Genomic DNA, 16446 nt, shown 5'->3' with positions numbered 1-16446 from the left:
TTATAACGGATGTAGTATAATATAACGTAGGACATTCGTGCTTAGTGGATATGAACCTAAGCACAACACATTTATATTTTTTTTGGCCCAATTGATTCCTTTTTGTCTCCTTTTGTGACACCCTTGAGAATTGAGATGGCACTATCCCTGCCGTTTGATTTTGTTTTGTTAATTTTGCAGTTCATCTCCTAATCGTCGGTGGTTTACAATACAACTTGTGCCCTTATTTATTTTATTTTTTACTAAAGACGTTCCGAGACATCTTATACCTGATTTGTATTGAAGAAAACAAAATCCATTAATAGAAAAGACCATGCCAAAAAAGAGGAAGAGGAAACTACAATCAGACATGACAAAGTTCTAAAGAACAGGCACCACTTCCACGAGTGGTAGCTTCTATTAACCCATGCCTCTGATACACTAGTAGTAGTAGAATAATAACAGTGGAGTGTTTTTGCTCAGAAAAAAAGAAAAAAAAAGAGAGAGAGAAAGGAACACCCACTAGCCGAGTGTGAATCCGCCGCCCACGTGCGTGGCGAGCACGAGCGGCCAAGTGCCCCCGCTCGCTCTCCAGGTGGCGGTTGGGTTGCCCGAGGGGCCGGCGCGCGAAGGAGAATCGGGAGAAGCCGGGGGGCGCGCGCGCAAAAGCAGCCCGGGCATGTGGAAGAAGCCGTGGTCCAATCCCAGCCAAGATTTCAGGGGAGGGAGGGGGCAGCAGGGGAAGCGCACGGCGCAACGACCCGCTCCCCGGCGAGACGAGGGAATAGCAGAGGAGGCCACCCGCAGCCCAAACCCAGGCCATCCCGTTCCCACCCCTCTCTTCTCCACCACCTACTCTCCCCTCCCCCCTCCTCTCTCTAGGTAGGATCGCCGACAGCCAACCACGCGCGCGCGGGCGCCCGCCCGTCCCCCCGCGCTTTCCACTGCACACAAATACTGCCGGGAGAGGAACAGGAGGAGGAGAGGGAGCAGGAGCGCTGCAGTGCCGGCCTGACGGCCTGTCTCTTCTCTGCTACTGCTTCCGGCGGCTCCGTTCTCGGCCTCCCCCCGGCCATGTCCTCCATGGGTGGGTATCTTTATCTCCCTTCTTTACCCCAAGAATCTTTCTTCGTGCGGGCCTGCCGTTTTTTCCTCCCGTCCTCTCGTGGATTGGGTTGCGGCACCACTCGTCGTCGTCGTCGTCGTCGTCGTGGTCTCTTTCCCCCTCTCTTCTCCTCGCTGCTGACGCTAGGGTTCAATCTTCAGCCCCGCTCCGTTTCCGCCCTGTGCTCGGTTCTTGGAACCGGGCAGCTGCTCGGAATCCGTGCCTCCTGATTGTTCCTTGGGAAATGACTGTCATAAGATTCTCCGCCCCCTGTAATTCGTTTCTGTTTGAATGAATTCCAGATGGTGTTTTTATCCCTGTTTCTTGCCGTTTTGAACCGTACATCGAGGGAATTGTGCGGGAGTTAATGGTTTCCATGTGGTTGTCCTGGCTGTGGGCGCAGATGAGGGCTACGGCCCTACTTGGGACAGCGACGACGAATACGACAACTTCATACGCAAGATGAACCCGCCGAGGTGCGCCCCCCAATTATTCACATGCCGCCGCCTCTCTCCTCTCCTCTCCCGCCACAAGAATCGGTCCCCCCAGTGCAATATTACTGGTGATGAAAAATCACGCGTGCCATGCCTAATCCCGGTCAATTTTGGTGATTGCAGGATTGTGATAGATAACGAGTCCTCAGCAGAGGCCACAATTGTCAGGGTACATTCCTCTGGTTCGCTGAATCGCTTAGATCCCATTTCTGCGGTATCGAAAATTAACGTTCTGATATGTTCTCCATGTCATTACGATTGTAGGTGGATAGTGCAAACGAATATGGGATACTGCTAGAGGTGATCCAAGTCATGATTGATCTCGACCTTGTCATAGGCAAGGCGTATATTACCTCGGATGGTGGATGGTTCATGGATGGTGAGCTCGCACTATGCACAGCCTCATCGTGCCTGCGTTTTGTTTTGTTCATTTTTTGCCTAACCAGACACAGACTTGGTAACTTAGTTTCCTGCTCGTGCTTTCAGTCTTCAATGTGACCGATAAGGAAGGGAAGAAGATCAAAGATGAGGAAACCCTCGCGCAGATCGAAGACTACATCAGAAAGGTATGATCATACAACCATATTGATCAATCATGCCTTCTTTGTAGTCTATTCCTACAGTTAGTAACACATATTGTTGGAACATTCGTAGTCCTTGGGCGCCGATTCAAGATACATACCTTCACGCCGGAGATCAGTAGGCGTTGCTGCTGCAGCTGACCACAATGTCATTGAGTTGATGGGGACGGACCGGCCAGGCCTGCTCTCCGAAGTCAGTGCGGTGCTTGCCAGCCTCAAGTGCAATGTGGTCAGCGCCGAGATCTGGACTCACAAGACCAGAGCTGCAGCCGTGATGCGGGTCACCGACGAGGACACCGGGCTGGCCGTCACAGATGCCGAGAGGCTGGAGAGGATCAGGGAGAGGCTTTCATACCTGCTCCGGGGAGGCGACCTCTCTAGGGGAGCCGCCATGGCAGTGTCGTCAGGGACTGCCACCACGCACACCGACAGGAGGCTGCACCAGATGATGCTCGATGATGGCGACTATGAGCAGCTCCAGTGGCAGGCTCCGGAGCAGTCTCAGAGGCCTAATGTCACCGTGAGGAACTGGAACGACAAGGACTACTCGGTGGTGACCATCCGGTGCAAGGACAGGTCCAAGCTTCTGTTTGACACGGTTTGCACTCTGACAGACCTGCAATATGTTGTTTTCCATGCAAACATTGATGCCAAGGATAATCAAGCTTACCAGGTGAATATACTGACCCGGACATCTCTCACCAGTCATTGACATTATTCGTATTCATCGATTTTTTTTTGGTTCAAGAAAACACACTGACATTTATACTGGTGTTTCCCTTATGAAGGAATTTTATGTAAGGCATGTGAATGGATCGCCGATGAACACTGAAACTGAGAGGTTGCGAGTCATCCAGTGCCTTGAAGCAGCTATTGAACGGAGGGTATCCGAGGTAACAATGGCATTCACTTGTCTGAAACTACATTACCAAATATGCAAAACCAGTAGTCATGCAGCTTGAAACTGAAAGATACCTTTTTTCCCCTCATTTTGGTTTGTCCTAGGGTGTCAAACTTGAGCTGTGCACTAATGACAAGGTCGGCCTGCTATCCGAGGTCACCCGCATCTTCCGTGAGAACAGCCTGACTGTTACCAGAGCAGAGGTGACCACAAGAGGCAGGATGGCTGTCAACACGTTCTACGTCCGCGGTTCTGCGGGCGAGGCGGTCGATCAGAAGACAATAGACTCCATCAGGCAAGCCATCGGGCAGAACCTCCAGGTGAAAGGCCAGCCTGAGCCACCGGAGCCGCAGAAGAAAGAGTCCCCCACATGGTTCCTCTTCGCCAACTTGTTCCGGCCAAGGTCTCTCTACAGCCTTGGTTTGTTCATGCGCTGATCATATCGCCGTGTCCTGAAAACCACCATGTAAATTCATTAGGCATGAAGCAAAGTTCAGGAAAACCGGGGGATCAGAAAGAACAAGCGTTCTCTCATCAGCTTCAGTAGTGCAGGATATATTGGGGTCTAGATAGCAAATGGGGATGTTCATATATCATGGTTGTTTGTAAATATAGTCGGTTTCGCCATCCCCGTGTTGTACATACATTTATAATGTAGATAAAGGATGTAAATATAAGCTGTACAGAATATGATTGAATCCCAGATGGTTACCACCTTAGAAAGCCAGTGCCTTTTTCCCAAATATTTTAATGCGAAAAGAGCATACGGCAATGTCTTTATATCTTCCACGAAACGAGAGGCCGAACGAATCGGCTCGCTTTGCTTCCGAATTATTGCAGCTGTCCTTGGCCACTGGAATCTGCATGACAGCAATGGCCGCTTCACATTCTGTGGTTGGAGGCTAGATGCAAGTCAGTAGTCAAAAGGCATGCGGTTATCCCCTTGTCTGAAGCTTTGGCGATGGGGACGCATTGCATCAAGTCGGTGCGGATGATGGCCTACAGGCCTACCCTGGTGCAGACAAAACTGTTCAAGACCAGATCAGCTTATGTGTGGCTCATCTATGATCATGTCATCCATCACAACATCTCCGGTATTCGAATTGATCGATGACGAGACGGTGACGTCGCATCCTGCTCACGGCTCACATTGCCTAGAGATGTGGTGGCCTGTGCCGGAAAGTTGAGTGGAAGGCTAAAACGAGTAGCTGAAACGAGGATCTAGAAACAGGCTGCTAAAGAGTTAGCTGAGAATGTTTGTCACAGTCTGGGACCTCTCTAATGACCATGCTACTCCCTCTACCCATCCCAATAGTGCTGCTTTTGGCCCCTGCGATGATTGGCTGATAGCACATACTTCCGCTTTTGATAGGTGACATCTGATCCACAAAGGCAGCTGCACTAATAGTGCAACTCGGGGTCAGAAAGTGGAGCCTTTCAGCAGCATGACATTGCTGAACAGCAAAGCAGCTTTCTCCTGCATGCTTTGCACCGAGAAAATCTCTGCGAATGCGGATTAGAAGCACGCCATCCTCACCAGAGAGTTCCAGGGGAATGGTCTCAACAATGGCGAAGTGGCATGTCTTGTAAGCAGTTAGGCAGATGCAAGTGTCAAGAGCCAAGCGGTCTAGACTGTGACCTTGTCGCTCTACGCATGTAGTAATCAATGCACTAGTGCATATTCAAAGCACCAACACAATTTTATGGGATCCTTCGATACAGAAGACAAACCGATACAGCAGAAGCATCATGTGCTTCAAATTTGGGGGAATTGACGAATACAAAACTGTGGTCGGTGTCTCAAAATTGCCATACCAATACAGCTGACATGTCACAGTACAAGAAAACTGAAAAATAACAAAAACTCTTCGCTGTGCCAAGGAAAATTACTACCGCACCAGTATACCAGAGCAGGGCAACTAGTAAGTAGCTCTGGAGTACAAGAGAAATAAAGCCTTTGCCAAGTAATGGTAACCAATCAAATCAACGAGATCTTGTAAAGTGCTCGAGGCGTTGCAGATAGCTATGGTCACTCTTCAGGCAAAGCTCCATTCGGCATCTCCTTTTGTAGTTCGGTGTATCCACCAGCTTCAAGTTAGACAAAGCAGCTCACGACACCTCCAGTACAGCAGGAGGATGCACAAACTGAGTTGCAAGGGCAGCATTACCTGTATATTTACACCGACCAAACTGCTGAATATGGAGAATGTATCACCGCCTCCTTTTTCTGCCCTTTCCTTTCCCCAGCTGTCCAGATTTGAAAGCACTTTCCTGTTCTTGAAGGAATGCCATGGCTTTTCCATACTTCTCAGCTCTCTCTTGCTCTTGCTTAATCCTCTCTTTCTCCTTCACAGCAGATAGGAAGTAATTATCTTTGCGTAGCTCACGCATGGCCCCTGACTTCTCACTCTTGAGACGTTTCTTCAGCTTCTTCATTTGTGCCCTTTCTCGATCAGGATCATAATCAAGACCCTTTATGTAGCTGCAGAAAATAGAAGTGAATTGGTAAAAACAGGAGAGAGAATGTAATATGCTGACAACACAGGAACCAACAAATACATACTTCTCTTCGAATTTTGGATTCAACTGCTTGATTGGTTCAGGCTTCTTCTTCCGCATTCGGAGCGGCTCTCTTGAAGCATGGTGTTCATCGCTTCTCTTTTTAATCAAGTCAATGACTTCAAGGAAAATGTCTCGTAACAGGCCAGGCACTTCAGATTTATCCAAAATTTCTTGCAGCAGAGAGGATATTGGAAGGAAGATTTCTGGGAAAGAGCTTAGTTCTTCATGTATAATAACAAAGCCTCTTAAACACTCAGCCACAGATAGGAGTACACCAGCCCTGCCAGAAAATGAACTGTAAGATAACAAGAACAAACACTATTCAATATCCAGTAATGAACGGACACATGCTTACTTAAAATCATCTGATGAAAAATAAGGGACATCAGGATCCATGCCCATGATTTCTAGGACATTCACTGGATTCACCTCATGCACTTGCTCACGGATACTGAGCCATGGTTTCAGTGTCTTGAGCTCCATAAATTGATCATTAATCTACAAGCAAGAGGATATTTGGCTTAAGATCAATGAACTATCACAAACTATGCTCCACACCTGAATTAGAATTCACCTGATTGTGCAGATGAGTTGCTACTTTTCCTTTAAGAGATGTTACCAAAAGAGATTGCAGAAAAACAATAGCTTCAGGGCAGAACTTCTTTGATTCTTTAGTAGCCTACAGGTGTAAAATTTGCAGAGAAAATGATTATACACTATTGTCAAAAAAAAGGTTTGGAAAAACTTGGCCATACATATGTTAATACAATAAAGAGGCATTGAGAAGTGATTAATCACTTCTGGATTAGTTTCTGATTCTCCTTGGAATATGAAACGGAGATTCAGCTACAGCTTCTATGTTCTAAATATAAATAAACATTCAATTGGGTAAAATATCTTGAAGGACTCTTCAACATACAATCTCTAGCATTTCAGGAAAAAAACAAGTTTAAGAGCATACCACAAGCACCATGGAACACAAGAAAGAACCGACAGCAACATCTCGACCAGATTGTATAGGGCATCGCATCAGATATTCGCACATAAGTAGAAGCATTGGAGTTGCTACAACATGGCGGAAGTCAGAGCAGGGGAAAGTAAGAGACCATAATCTCAGGAGAAGTAAGGTCTTCAGATTTGGCCAGCTGCTCTTTCCTGTAAGATTTAAAGGATTCAATATGGTAAGATACTGCATTAGTGGGAACAGAATCAATTTCCCATAAACCATGTAAGTCTTATCTCACGAACCTGGAACCTTAATGTCTTCACATAGACGAGTGCGTGTATGAATAAGTCGCTCTCTTGAACAGATAGCAGCAAAATATGGAGTCTCTCCACTCATCTCAATCAATGGCTTAACAAGTGTGTCAATTATTTTGAACTTCACTGGACTCTGAGTAGCTAAAACTGCGAAGTACTGCAGGAGAACACCATAGAAAACCTGCCAAAGGGATGTGAACATTAGAGAACAAGCATTGAAACTATAAGGTCTGATCTGAAGTGGAAAACACAAGTACTTCAGCTATCAAGCGCAAGGCTATCACGTACTTGCATTTTCCTTCGGTTTTCAGCTGCAAGCCTTATTGAATTGCATGTGCGTATTCGACTAATAATCTCAACTATTTCAGTTTCAGAACGACCATCTAGCAAGGAGGATAGATCTTTCAGGTTATTTGGTGCATCAATAACAAAAGGAACACTGCCATCCTTGACTTGCGTTTTCACATTAGATTCTTTTTTCAAATTTTGTGCATCTCTTTTCACCACTTTACCACTGATCTCTTGTTCCTTCTCATGAACATCCTCCATTTCATCATCCCCTGCATCAACTTCATCATCGTCACTTTGCTCCCAGTCTCTAGCAGACATATTACCAAAGTCATTTGAATCATCCTCAGCATCATCCTCTTCCTCATCATCATCAGACTCATCATCATCGGCATGTTCGTCATCGCTTTCTTCATCATCGGATGCTGCTGCATCATCACCAATCTTTCTACCCTCCTTTTCATAAATTTCATCAACCCAACCCTTTTTCTTCCTTATTGAATCATCAGTGAAGGAATCGCCAAGATCATCACCAGATATAGGTTTTGAGTTATCCAGCTTCATGTGGTTATCATCCTTGTTGTCATCATCCTCGTCAGATGAATCAGCAGTTCCAAGCATTCTTTTTTGGCGTTCTTCCTACAATGAAGACCAGCATCAAGAGCAATTTCAATACCAGTAGTACTTAATTGCTCCACAAACAAAGAGACCAGACATGTAGTAGCACTACAAGCATAAACATAACCATATAGAATTTTGGATCAGCAAAACATACTCTCACTAGAACAATTCAGATAAGAAACTTAACGCAATCTTACGTATGTATAAAAAAAGGCAAGCTTTAAATAAGAGCAACAATGGCTGAATTCATTGTAAAAGTGCTATCGAACAAACCTCCAACTTCTCAAGACGTTCTTTCTCTTCTTGTGCTATTTCCTCAGGGGTTTTAGTCCTGTCTGATGGACGAGCACGTTGATCCATCACCATTTCTTTAACCATTTTTTCATATGTGTCCGACTTTGCCTGACATGTAATAAAATAACAAAATATACGCAACTTCAGTACAACGAACTCAAAGAGTACCAACTCCACAATGTAAAACATGCAGATTGTCCATGAAAGCAGCCAGAATCTGTGAAAAGGGAGGAATAGCCAAGTGAATATAAGACATACTGCAAAACCAGTCATGTTACATATCCAGATCTTACATGCATCACAAGACAATCACTTGAAGAAAAATGACTGATGACTCATATGAGCCACTTAACCCATTTATCCTGTCAGCCAACAGTTCCACCCATACTACCAGCCTGCCTGAACATTTTGAGTCATGCAATCGTGCAAAAAATGACTACCTTTGTAAAAAACTCCTTCCCTGTCAAGCCAGCACTTGAATCGTTTTTGTTCGCCTTGACCTTAGTTGACTCTGTCAAGGACAATAACGCCTGTGTCTGGGCCAATGACGCAAATTCGCTGTCCAACTTATCTACCAGATGCTCATCCTCTTCCCTCGCCTTGGCCTTTTGGGCCTGCATCAATAAAGCAAATAGTGTTTAAGCCATGTTCTAAATGTCAGGCACCACTAAGAATTTTAGGTGAAATAGGATAATTTGAGCACCCAAAGACTGCATGAAATATGGTTTAACATAGGGCAGCAAAAATGTAGCATAATTCATTAAAACAAGTATGTTATTAGCATAGTTCATAAGTGGAAACCTTGGTCAATGCATGATCAACACTGTCAGGAAAAGCAAAACATGCAAAAGTTAGATTCGAGTTTCTTTGGTGTGTCTCTAGGGGAAGAAGTCAGAAAAGTTGGCATATACCTCAGAAAAAGGTATGTGAAAAGAAAATGTACCAAGGTTAAAACACATTCAAGTAAACCATAAATCAATATATAATAAGTACAAACCAAATATCTAGTTGTTTCAATTTTGACGCTTTACAGTGACAAGAGTAGAGATGTCAGCAGAAGCCAGAAGGGCAAACATGGAATGGATCCATAGGTTATACTAAAGGGAAAGATGTTCTAGGTAACAGTATCAGACCAAAAAGGCATCAACCACATAGGGAGACACTGATCCTAAATTAAATATAATATATTCAATGACAGAATAACTAAGTGGCATGTATACTCCACCTTAAAAAATTTACTCTTTAAAATGATCTCCGTCATAACTTCCTTCTTGCTCTTATGCTCCTGCTAACACAAAGTAACTAGAATCAGGCCACAGCATATGGGTTGGAAAGTTGAGTTTACATCTGAATTTCTAACTGTAGCTATGAAACTTACATGTGTTTCCTGTGGCAGATCAGTCTCTGAAGGCCGGTCACCACCTTGGAGAGATAGCCGCTTCTTTGAGAGAACCATTTTACCTGAAATGATAAAAAAAGTTTGAAAGTGCATAGAAACAATAACATCAACCAATATTGATGGGAACCTTTTAAGGCCATAATATGACATCAGAAACATTTTGTCTAGTGATCCCTAAGGTTACAAACTCAAAATGTCAGAACTAAATTCAGCAGATGTTTATTGCAAGGTGCATAGGAAACTTCAGGATATTTAAATTATCAAAACCGTCATGAGTACTGATGCCAAATTTATGCATCCACATCAAAAGGAAATTTTGTTTCACTTCCAGTATCAACAAAAATGAACCAACATATGAGTGTGGAGAACTGGTGAAAAAAGATGATCCTATTGCATTCTTGCAAACAGTTCACACTAATGCTTCTATAGTTTTATACACAAACTCGCGAGATACAAAACAGAAAACTTATGCCCATACCACATATAATGCAGATATACATACACAAAAACAAATATTGCGGAATGTACAGGGTAAAAGGGCAGAATAAAGTGAGGTGGATTGTACTCCAATACAAGAGACAAGAGAAGCATAAGCGTACCTTCCTCATCACTCTCATCATCAAAAGGCACATCTTCATCAAAATCGTCCTTTTCCGAGAGCAGGTTATGAACATTGATTTCGTCTTCATCCTCATCAGGTAGATTGTATTTACTTTCGCGTTTCAACTTCGCCTAGAAATCAACAGAAAATAGGAAGGTTGTGAAACATGGCAAGTCTTAGCATTTAGAATTTTAACCATTATTACAATGACGTCTGTATCAAGTTTATACTTGCTCTCTTCATGTCAAAGCATGCCAATGTCTAGAGAAATGTTGAAAATGTGGAGGTGGCTCCAACAAGAGTGTAAATGAACCGTCTCTTTGCGCAACATACCAATCGCTCACGCTGCTGGCGGAGTACGGCCTTGTCGAACTCGGGCAGCGCGTCGTCCGTCTCGCCGATACGCCGGTCGTGGAACACGGACGACTTGGCGCTCTCCTCGAACTCCTTGAGCAGCGTGTTCTCCCTCTGCGGCACGGCGAGGCCAAATCAGGCACCAAATCGAGCGACGGAGGCGCTGGTGAGCTGAAGCCCAGCTGCTGCTTACCTTGCGGATGGCCTCCGAGCGGGCGCGCGATACGCGCCGCTCCTCGCCCTTGCGCTTCTTGCCGAGCACGTCGAACTTGCGGCGGGACCAGATGGCCTCGAACGGGTTGCTCTGCTCCTCTGCCGCCGCCGCGCGCGCCTTCATGGCCACCTTGGCCGGGCCGTTCTTCCCCTTCTTCTTCCCTTTGCTCTTCTTCTTCTCGCCCGCCGCCGCCGCAGCCGCCATGGGCTTCGTCTTCGCCATGGCCGGGAACCCGGGACGGGAGGGAAGGGGGGAGTGGGGACGACGGCAGCTAGGGTTTATGGGAGTTTGGGAAACGACTCCGTCTAATCCCCAGGGCGCGGCGCAGCAGAAGCAGAGAGGTGTGCAAGGCAGGCCTTTCTGTGGGCTACTGGGACTGCTTTTTTGTCAAGGCCCATGTGAGTAGGCTACTTCGGCGATCTGCACTGTGAAGAAACAAAAGCGACGGCCGATGAGAAGTCGCCGCGTCGGACGGCCCGCAAGGCCCAAAATTGAAACAAAATCGCTCTCACTATTTTTTTTTAAAAAAAATCATTTACCTTTTTTCTTGGCAAAAATATCATTCACCTGCTCTCTCCCATTTAATCATTTTTATTTAATACCACTGCTTGACTATTTACATAGTAGTATCTTGATGCATCATAGTTCATGTCACTGAATAGAACGACATGGGCTAGCTACTCTGCAGCAAGCTTGGCGATTAGGTCCACCAAAACAGAGGGGCAGCTCTTGCTCAGATGCTCGAGGCCGTTGGTCTTCACGGCCTCTCTTAGATTTTCCGGATCGCTGAGGAATCGCAAGCATGCCTCCTTGAGCCCGTGGCAATGGTGCTCCCCGGCGAACGCGAGGATGGCCGCCACGGTCCTCGCATCCACGAGCTCGCGCAGCTTGTCTTCACAGAGCAGCCTCAGCCTCTCCATCCCGTACCTGTTCGCTGCCGCCACCAGGTCCGGGAGCATCGCCGCGGCTTCCCCTTGTTCGCCCATCTCCGGCAACGAGTCGGTGTACATGTATCGGAGCAAAGCCTCGAAGTCCTGCGCTTCCATGTCCTCGATCCGTACGGCGATGGTAGAGCCGCCGCCGGCGTCCGCGCTCTCCTCGGACAGGCCGGAGAGCTGGGCGCGGAGCGCCGGGGATCGAGCCATGAGCACGCACCGGTGCGCCATGAAAGTCTTGCCGTCCACCTCGAACGCCACGTCCGCGGCCTCCCCGGTCGCGAGGAGGCCGCCCAGGTGGCGGTGCAGGTCCGGCGGCGGCACCACCGGGGCTGCGCCGACGTCGACGGTCTTCGTCTGGATCTCCCTCACCACCGTGACGTCGCACCTTATCGTGAAGCTATCGTCCCGGAGGTGCTCGGACCTCTCGAGCTCGCTCCTCCTGATGAAGGCCGAGGTGCCCCAGTCGGTGAAGATCTTCTTCCCGCTGTTGGTGAAGTACGGCACCGGCTTCCCCTCGCGGCCGAGCAGGCTGAACGTGTGCCGGGTCCAGACGCCCTGCGGGGCGTCGCCGCCGAGCTGGAGGAAGAGGGAGATGTACTCGGTCCAGGCCGAGCTGAGGCCGTTGGGGTAGTAGCAGATGCGCCAGCTGTGGCCTCCGACGCGGAAGGGCGGGGACTTGATGTCGCTGCCGGTGGGGACGTCCATGGTGTGGGAGTAGCCGTCGATCCTCAGCAGGTGCTGGCCGCTCTCGGTGACGGCGACGATGGCTGAGGCGGACCGCGACAGCCGCCCGCCGCCGCCGGTGGTGGACGCGGCCGTCGCCATGGGAGAACTCTTTGGTTCTCCGGCCTGCTGGGGAGGTCAGATTCAGGTCACTCGATCACTACTCGGTGAAGTTTTGGCTTCAACAGATTTTGTCGTGCACATCTAGCAGGTTTATTTACCTTATAAGATACTACCCAAATTCCTCAGCTTTCTTGCAAGCAACCGAGCAAGGGATGCCCGTGTAAGAAAACAACTGAATTCCAACGCCACTGTAATCCAAGGAGAGAGATGCCCAACTGAACTGCAAGCTTCCGAAACCCTGGAACCTCTGCAATCCCTTATTCCTGTCTTCAGTTCTCGTTTATCCTAATCTTAGGAATAATTCAGCTAGGGCAGATGCCTTTATATCAGTGTGGTTACACTTACACTAGCACACACTAGCATCATGAAATCAAGTTTATATTCTGGAGCGAATTTCATGAAAATCATGGTGCAAGTTCAAATGATTCAAGTTAAGTTTGAATTTTTCGGATAGATTAAAACCCAAAATCTAAATAAAATTCTTCCTCTCTTTTTATCTGGGCTGATCCCAACCCCGACTTGGCCCGTATCACGTTTTTTTGTAGCCCATTTCGACTTGGGAAAAAAAGAGAAGGAAAAGGCCTCATGCATGGGCCAAAGAGAGAGGCAGTGTTGTGGGCTCAAAAAAAAAAGAGACCCGCCGTATGAAGAAGGTTAGGGGGTTTAAAGTGATTTGGCATTTAATTTTAGACTAAAAATCAGTTAAAGTTTAAGTGATATGGAACCATGAGGTGTAGGAGTTAGACTCGGTGTCTCGGTCTCGGTTGACCTATGATCATTCCACTCTTCAAATCAAACCTGTGTGATTTTTTTTTGACAGATTTTAAACTGCACAAAGAGTGGTTCTGAAAAAGGGCGGTAACTTCTGAAAAGCATGGATCTAGTGGCACTAGTTAGTTTTTTGTTCCAAATTTTAAACTGCACAAAGAGAATTCAGCTTCCATATGTTTGAAAATTTGAGAAGGCCTCGTTTTGGGCAGAAAATGGAGTGTTTTACTTTTACACACCACACCGAACAGTCGTTTGAATCAACGTGCAGTTTGGTTAACTGTTTGCCGTTGGATTGCTTTGCAGCATCACCAGCCAGATGATAGCCGAACTCGCTCATGATTAAGCTACTACCAGCTGACAATTTCTTTTTCCATTTCAAGAGAAGAGGAAGCTGCCGATCGGTAATGAGTTGTTGGACTAGGCGAGGAGCCAAAAGTCCTTGTGGCGCTTGCTGGAGACGAGGTAACCGCCGGAGCTCCTCCGCCGCACGGCCAGCGCCGCGCACGGCGCGTGCTCGATGCAGTGCTCCACCATCCCGCCGCCGCCGCCGGGGGAGCCCCCGCGCCGCCTCCGCCGCCACAGCGCCTGCAGCCACCGCGCCACCGCGCGGCGCCGGCGCTGGCCCAGCACGAGCAGCGACGCGCCGTGCCGCCTCGCCGCCTCCACCACCGCCGGCGCGCGCTCCTCGGCCTCCACCGCGCACGTCTCCACCTTCACCTGCATCGTAGTACGGTGGACGTGATGTCAGCGAGAGTGCGCCGGCCGATTGACTCTGGGTCCAAAAATGAAAAAAAACAATTGCATTCTTTTCTTCTGGCAGCTCCATGAAATCCGCTAAGTGGCTGATTGCTTTCCATCGTGCTGGATAGAAAGTAATCATTTTCTTTTTGGAAGCTGGGATTAATTTCACAAGCTTTACGTGGAAAATATTAAATATCAAATATTGTTTCTTATAAAATTCCATCCCAACCAAGAAAGTGAGGACTTTCTCTGGAAATCATATTGTTCCATGCATGGGAAATTGAATAATTGATTATGTTCATGCGGCGTGCGTACCTCTGGCCTTGTTGATTCGCACAGGATCTTCAACGCGTCGAGGTGCTGCTGGCTCTTCGTCCCCAGCATCTTCACGCAAGAATCACTAACAGCTGCAGAAAAAAACATTATTATTACAAGAAGAATCATCAACAAATTTTACCGCTCAAACAAGAAATCAAGAGAAGAAGAAGCTGTCACACGAGACTATTATTAGCTAGGATTAGAGACTGACCGTCTTGGGTGACCGGCTTGAGGACGGTGAGGAGGACGACGGTGTCGTTGCTCCGGACGGCCTGCGACAGCGCCCACTGCAGCGCGCCCGCCGCCTCGGCGCGGCCGTCCGCCAGCACCATCACCCGCCGCCCGCCGCCGTCCTTCTTCCTGGCCCCCGCCGCGCCGGCGCCGCCCACCTCCACCATCAGCGCGCCGTTGCCATCGACGTAGCACCCTCCAACTCCTAGTGGACTACTACCCTTATTACCGGCCTTGCCGCCGCCGGCCCCGGCCAGCGCCGCCACGGCGAGCTTGGAGGGCGGGGAGGAGTAGGCCGCCCGCTGCACCCGCTTCCTCCTCACCCGCGTCGTCGCCGCCCGGCCGCCGCCGCCGCCACACAGCGCCGGCAGTCTCCTGCCCATCGTGTGCCCAAGGACACTACTACCGTCGAAGCAAAATATGAAGTGGAGGCCCTACCCTACACATACACATTGTGCAGTGCCCGTGGTTGTATATATATAAAGAGGCCTGCAGATACTGGAAGTATGTAGTGGCTCGCGCCCTACCAGCAGTTCGGCCGTACTGTACGCGTGCAGTCGGTAGACGTGCAGGGCATGAAGTGAGGGAGAGAAGGCAGCGGTTCAGTGGCTCTTTCGATCTTTTTTTTTTTAGTCTGGATCTATTTAAATATTTGGATGGCAAATAGAGAGATTAAATATAAACTAACTATAAAACTAATTGCATAAATCGGTGCTTATTTACGAGACAAATTTATTAAACCTAAGTAATCCATCATTAGCATATACTTACTATAGCATAACACGGTCAAATCGTAGACTAATTAGGTTTAACACGAATTAGCCTCCATTAATGCAATTAATTTTATAATTAGAATATATTCAATATCTATAAGTGGTGTCCAAATTATGCAACGTGACGGAGTAAAGTTTACTTCGGACGACCGATCAGATCATTCCTTCATTCCCCGCACGCTGCCACGCGCAAGTACGCATGCGGCCTGCCGGCGTGTCACGTATGCCGATCAATGCGGATCCGAAGGATCCATCACATGCATGATTGGCGCGTTGATCGATCGGCGATATGCTGATTTTTGCCGATATCCCCCCGGCTGTCATCCTCGGGATAGGCCGGATTTATTACATATATGGTATATATATATATATATATGTATATAGTCACAGCTGGTTATATACTTATATATATCCTAGCTAGCATAGCAACGGAAGATGTTTATTTTTGGCGCCAACAGCTGCCAACTACTCCAAGTTCTATCGCACCAGCTGTACAAGCGTACGTGTACGAGCGATCTACCATCTACGTGCTCGTGCATACACGGGCACGATGCCTGCAGCTGATTGGTTCGTACGGCCGTAAAGTATACATACATACATGTCACCTGCCTCAAATTATACGGACGCGGATGTCAGCATACAGGGACTCATTGTCTTCAAAATAAAATAAAATGAAAAACCGTACCGCGACTATACAGGCTAGTACTTGTACATATAGGCATATATAGCACGGGCACACGGGGCGTGACTTCTGTATCGCACGACCAAAAAATGATGGAAGCTCATGCGATCGAGTTGCTTACACATATCTAATATTTAATGTACACGATGGTCATCTTTCAGGTAATGTGGGATTTCCAGTTCATGTGTGCGGTCCAGCTTAGGGCCTTGACAAGGAGCAAACAGACCGGCGCTCCATACTACTTTATCCGTCCCAAATTATAATTTATTTTAGTTTTTCTATATATACATATATTTTGCTATGCCCTTTGTCTAGATACTTTAAAAAAAACTATATACCTAACAAAGTCTAAAATAAATTGTAATTTGGGATAGAGGGAGTACCTCCTTTAAATATATGAGGTGTGCTTTGATAATTGACACTACGTACTTGGGAAAGTTAGAATCATCAAAGTCGTTTTTGATATATTGGTTGCAAATATTGTACTCATAAT

General features: G+C 47.3%; 4 protein-coding genes across 6 annotated transcripts; 1 reads left to right on the top strand and 3 right to left on the bottom strand.

Moving 5' to 3' along the window:
• Window positions 1-661: 661 nt before the first annotated feature.
• On the top strand, window positions 662-3787 carry LOC112876283 (ACT domain-containing protein ACR4-like). 2 transcript variants are annotated; one of them, XM_025940359.1, is made up of 8 exons: window positions 662-1066; window positions 1488-1560; window positions 1702-1747; window positions 1843-1957; window positions 2065-2144; window positions 2233-2832; window positions 2948-3052; window positions 3165-3787. In XM_025940359.1, exons 1-8 carry the CDS (start codon window positions 1054-1056, stop codon window positions 3495-3497), a joined length of 1365 nt encoding a protein of 454 aa, XP_025796144.1. In that variant the 5' UTR covers window positions 662-1053; the 3' UTR covers window positions 3498-3787. The 2 variants fall into 2 exon arrangements, with proteins under 2 accessions (XP_025796144.1, XP_025796145.1); XM_025940360.1 differs by having other exon boundaries at window positions 663-1066; window positions 1387-1560.
• A 954-nt stretch (window positions 3788-4741) lies between these two features.
• LOC112875537 (nucleolar protein 14) lies at window positions 4742-10967 on the bottom strand. 2 transcript variants are annotated; one of them, XM_025939417.1, is made up of 14 exons: window positions 10633-10967; window positions 10419-10553; window positions 10084-10216; window positions 9464-9546; window positions 9311-9373; window positions 8526-8699; window positions 8065-8193; window positions 7171-7809; window positions 6871-7063; window positions 6584-6777; window positions 6197-6301; window positions 5978-6120; window positions 5624-5902; window positions 4742-5542 (listed from the first exon to the last, which is right to left on the bottom strand). In XM_025939417.1, exons 1-14 carry the CDS (start codon window positions 10873-10875, stop codon window positions 5272-5274), a joined length of 2784 nt encoding a protein of 927 aa, XP_025795202.1. In that variant the 5' UTR covers window positions 10876-10967; the 3' UTR covers window positions 4742-5271. The 2 variants fall into 2 exon arrangements, with proteins under 2 accessions (XP_025795202.1, XP_025795203.1); XM_025939418.1 differs by having other exon boundaries at window positions 9311-9370; window positions 10633-10875.
• A 268-nt stretch (window positions 10968-11235) lies between these two features.
• On the bottom strand, window positions 11236-12681 carry LOC112877346 (BTB/POZ and MATH domain-containing protein 1-like). The gene has a single exon (XM_025941642.1). The coding sequence runs from the start codon at window positions 12414-12416 to the stop codon at window positions 11331-11333; it is 1086 nt and encodes a 361-aa protein (XP_025797427.1). The 5' UTR covers window positions 12417-12681; the 3' UTR covers window positions 11236-11330.
• Window positions 12682-13407: 726 nt separating this feature from the next.
• On the bottom strand, window positions 13408-14931 carry LOC112877212. Its single transcript, XM_025941441.1, has 3 exons — window positions 14479-14931; window positions 14265-14356; window positions 13408-13925 (listed from the first exon to the last, which is right to left on the bottom strand). The coding sequence occupies exons 1-3, from the start codon at window positions 14879-14881 to the stop codon at window positions 13626-13628; spliced, it is 795 nt and encodes a 264-aa protein (XP_025797226.1). The 5' UTR covers window positions 14882-14931; the 3' UTR covers window positions 13408-13625.
• Window positions 14932-16446: the final 1515 nt, after the last annotated feature.

The sequence above is a fragment of the Panicum hallii genome, chromosome 9, assembly GCF_002211085.1.
Source record: "Panicum hallii strain FIL2 chromosome 9, PHallii_v3.1, whole genome shotgun sequence".
Lineage (NCBI taxonomy): Eukaryota > Viridiplantae > Streptophyta > Magnoliopsida > Poales > Poaceae > Panicum > Panicum hallii.
This window is presented reverse-complemented; position numbering and strand designations above follow the sequence as displayed.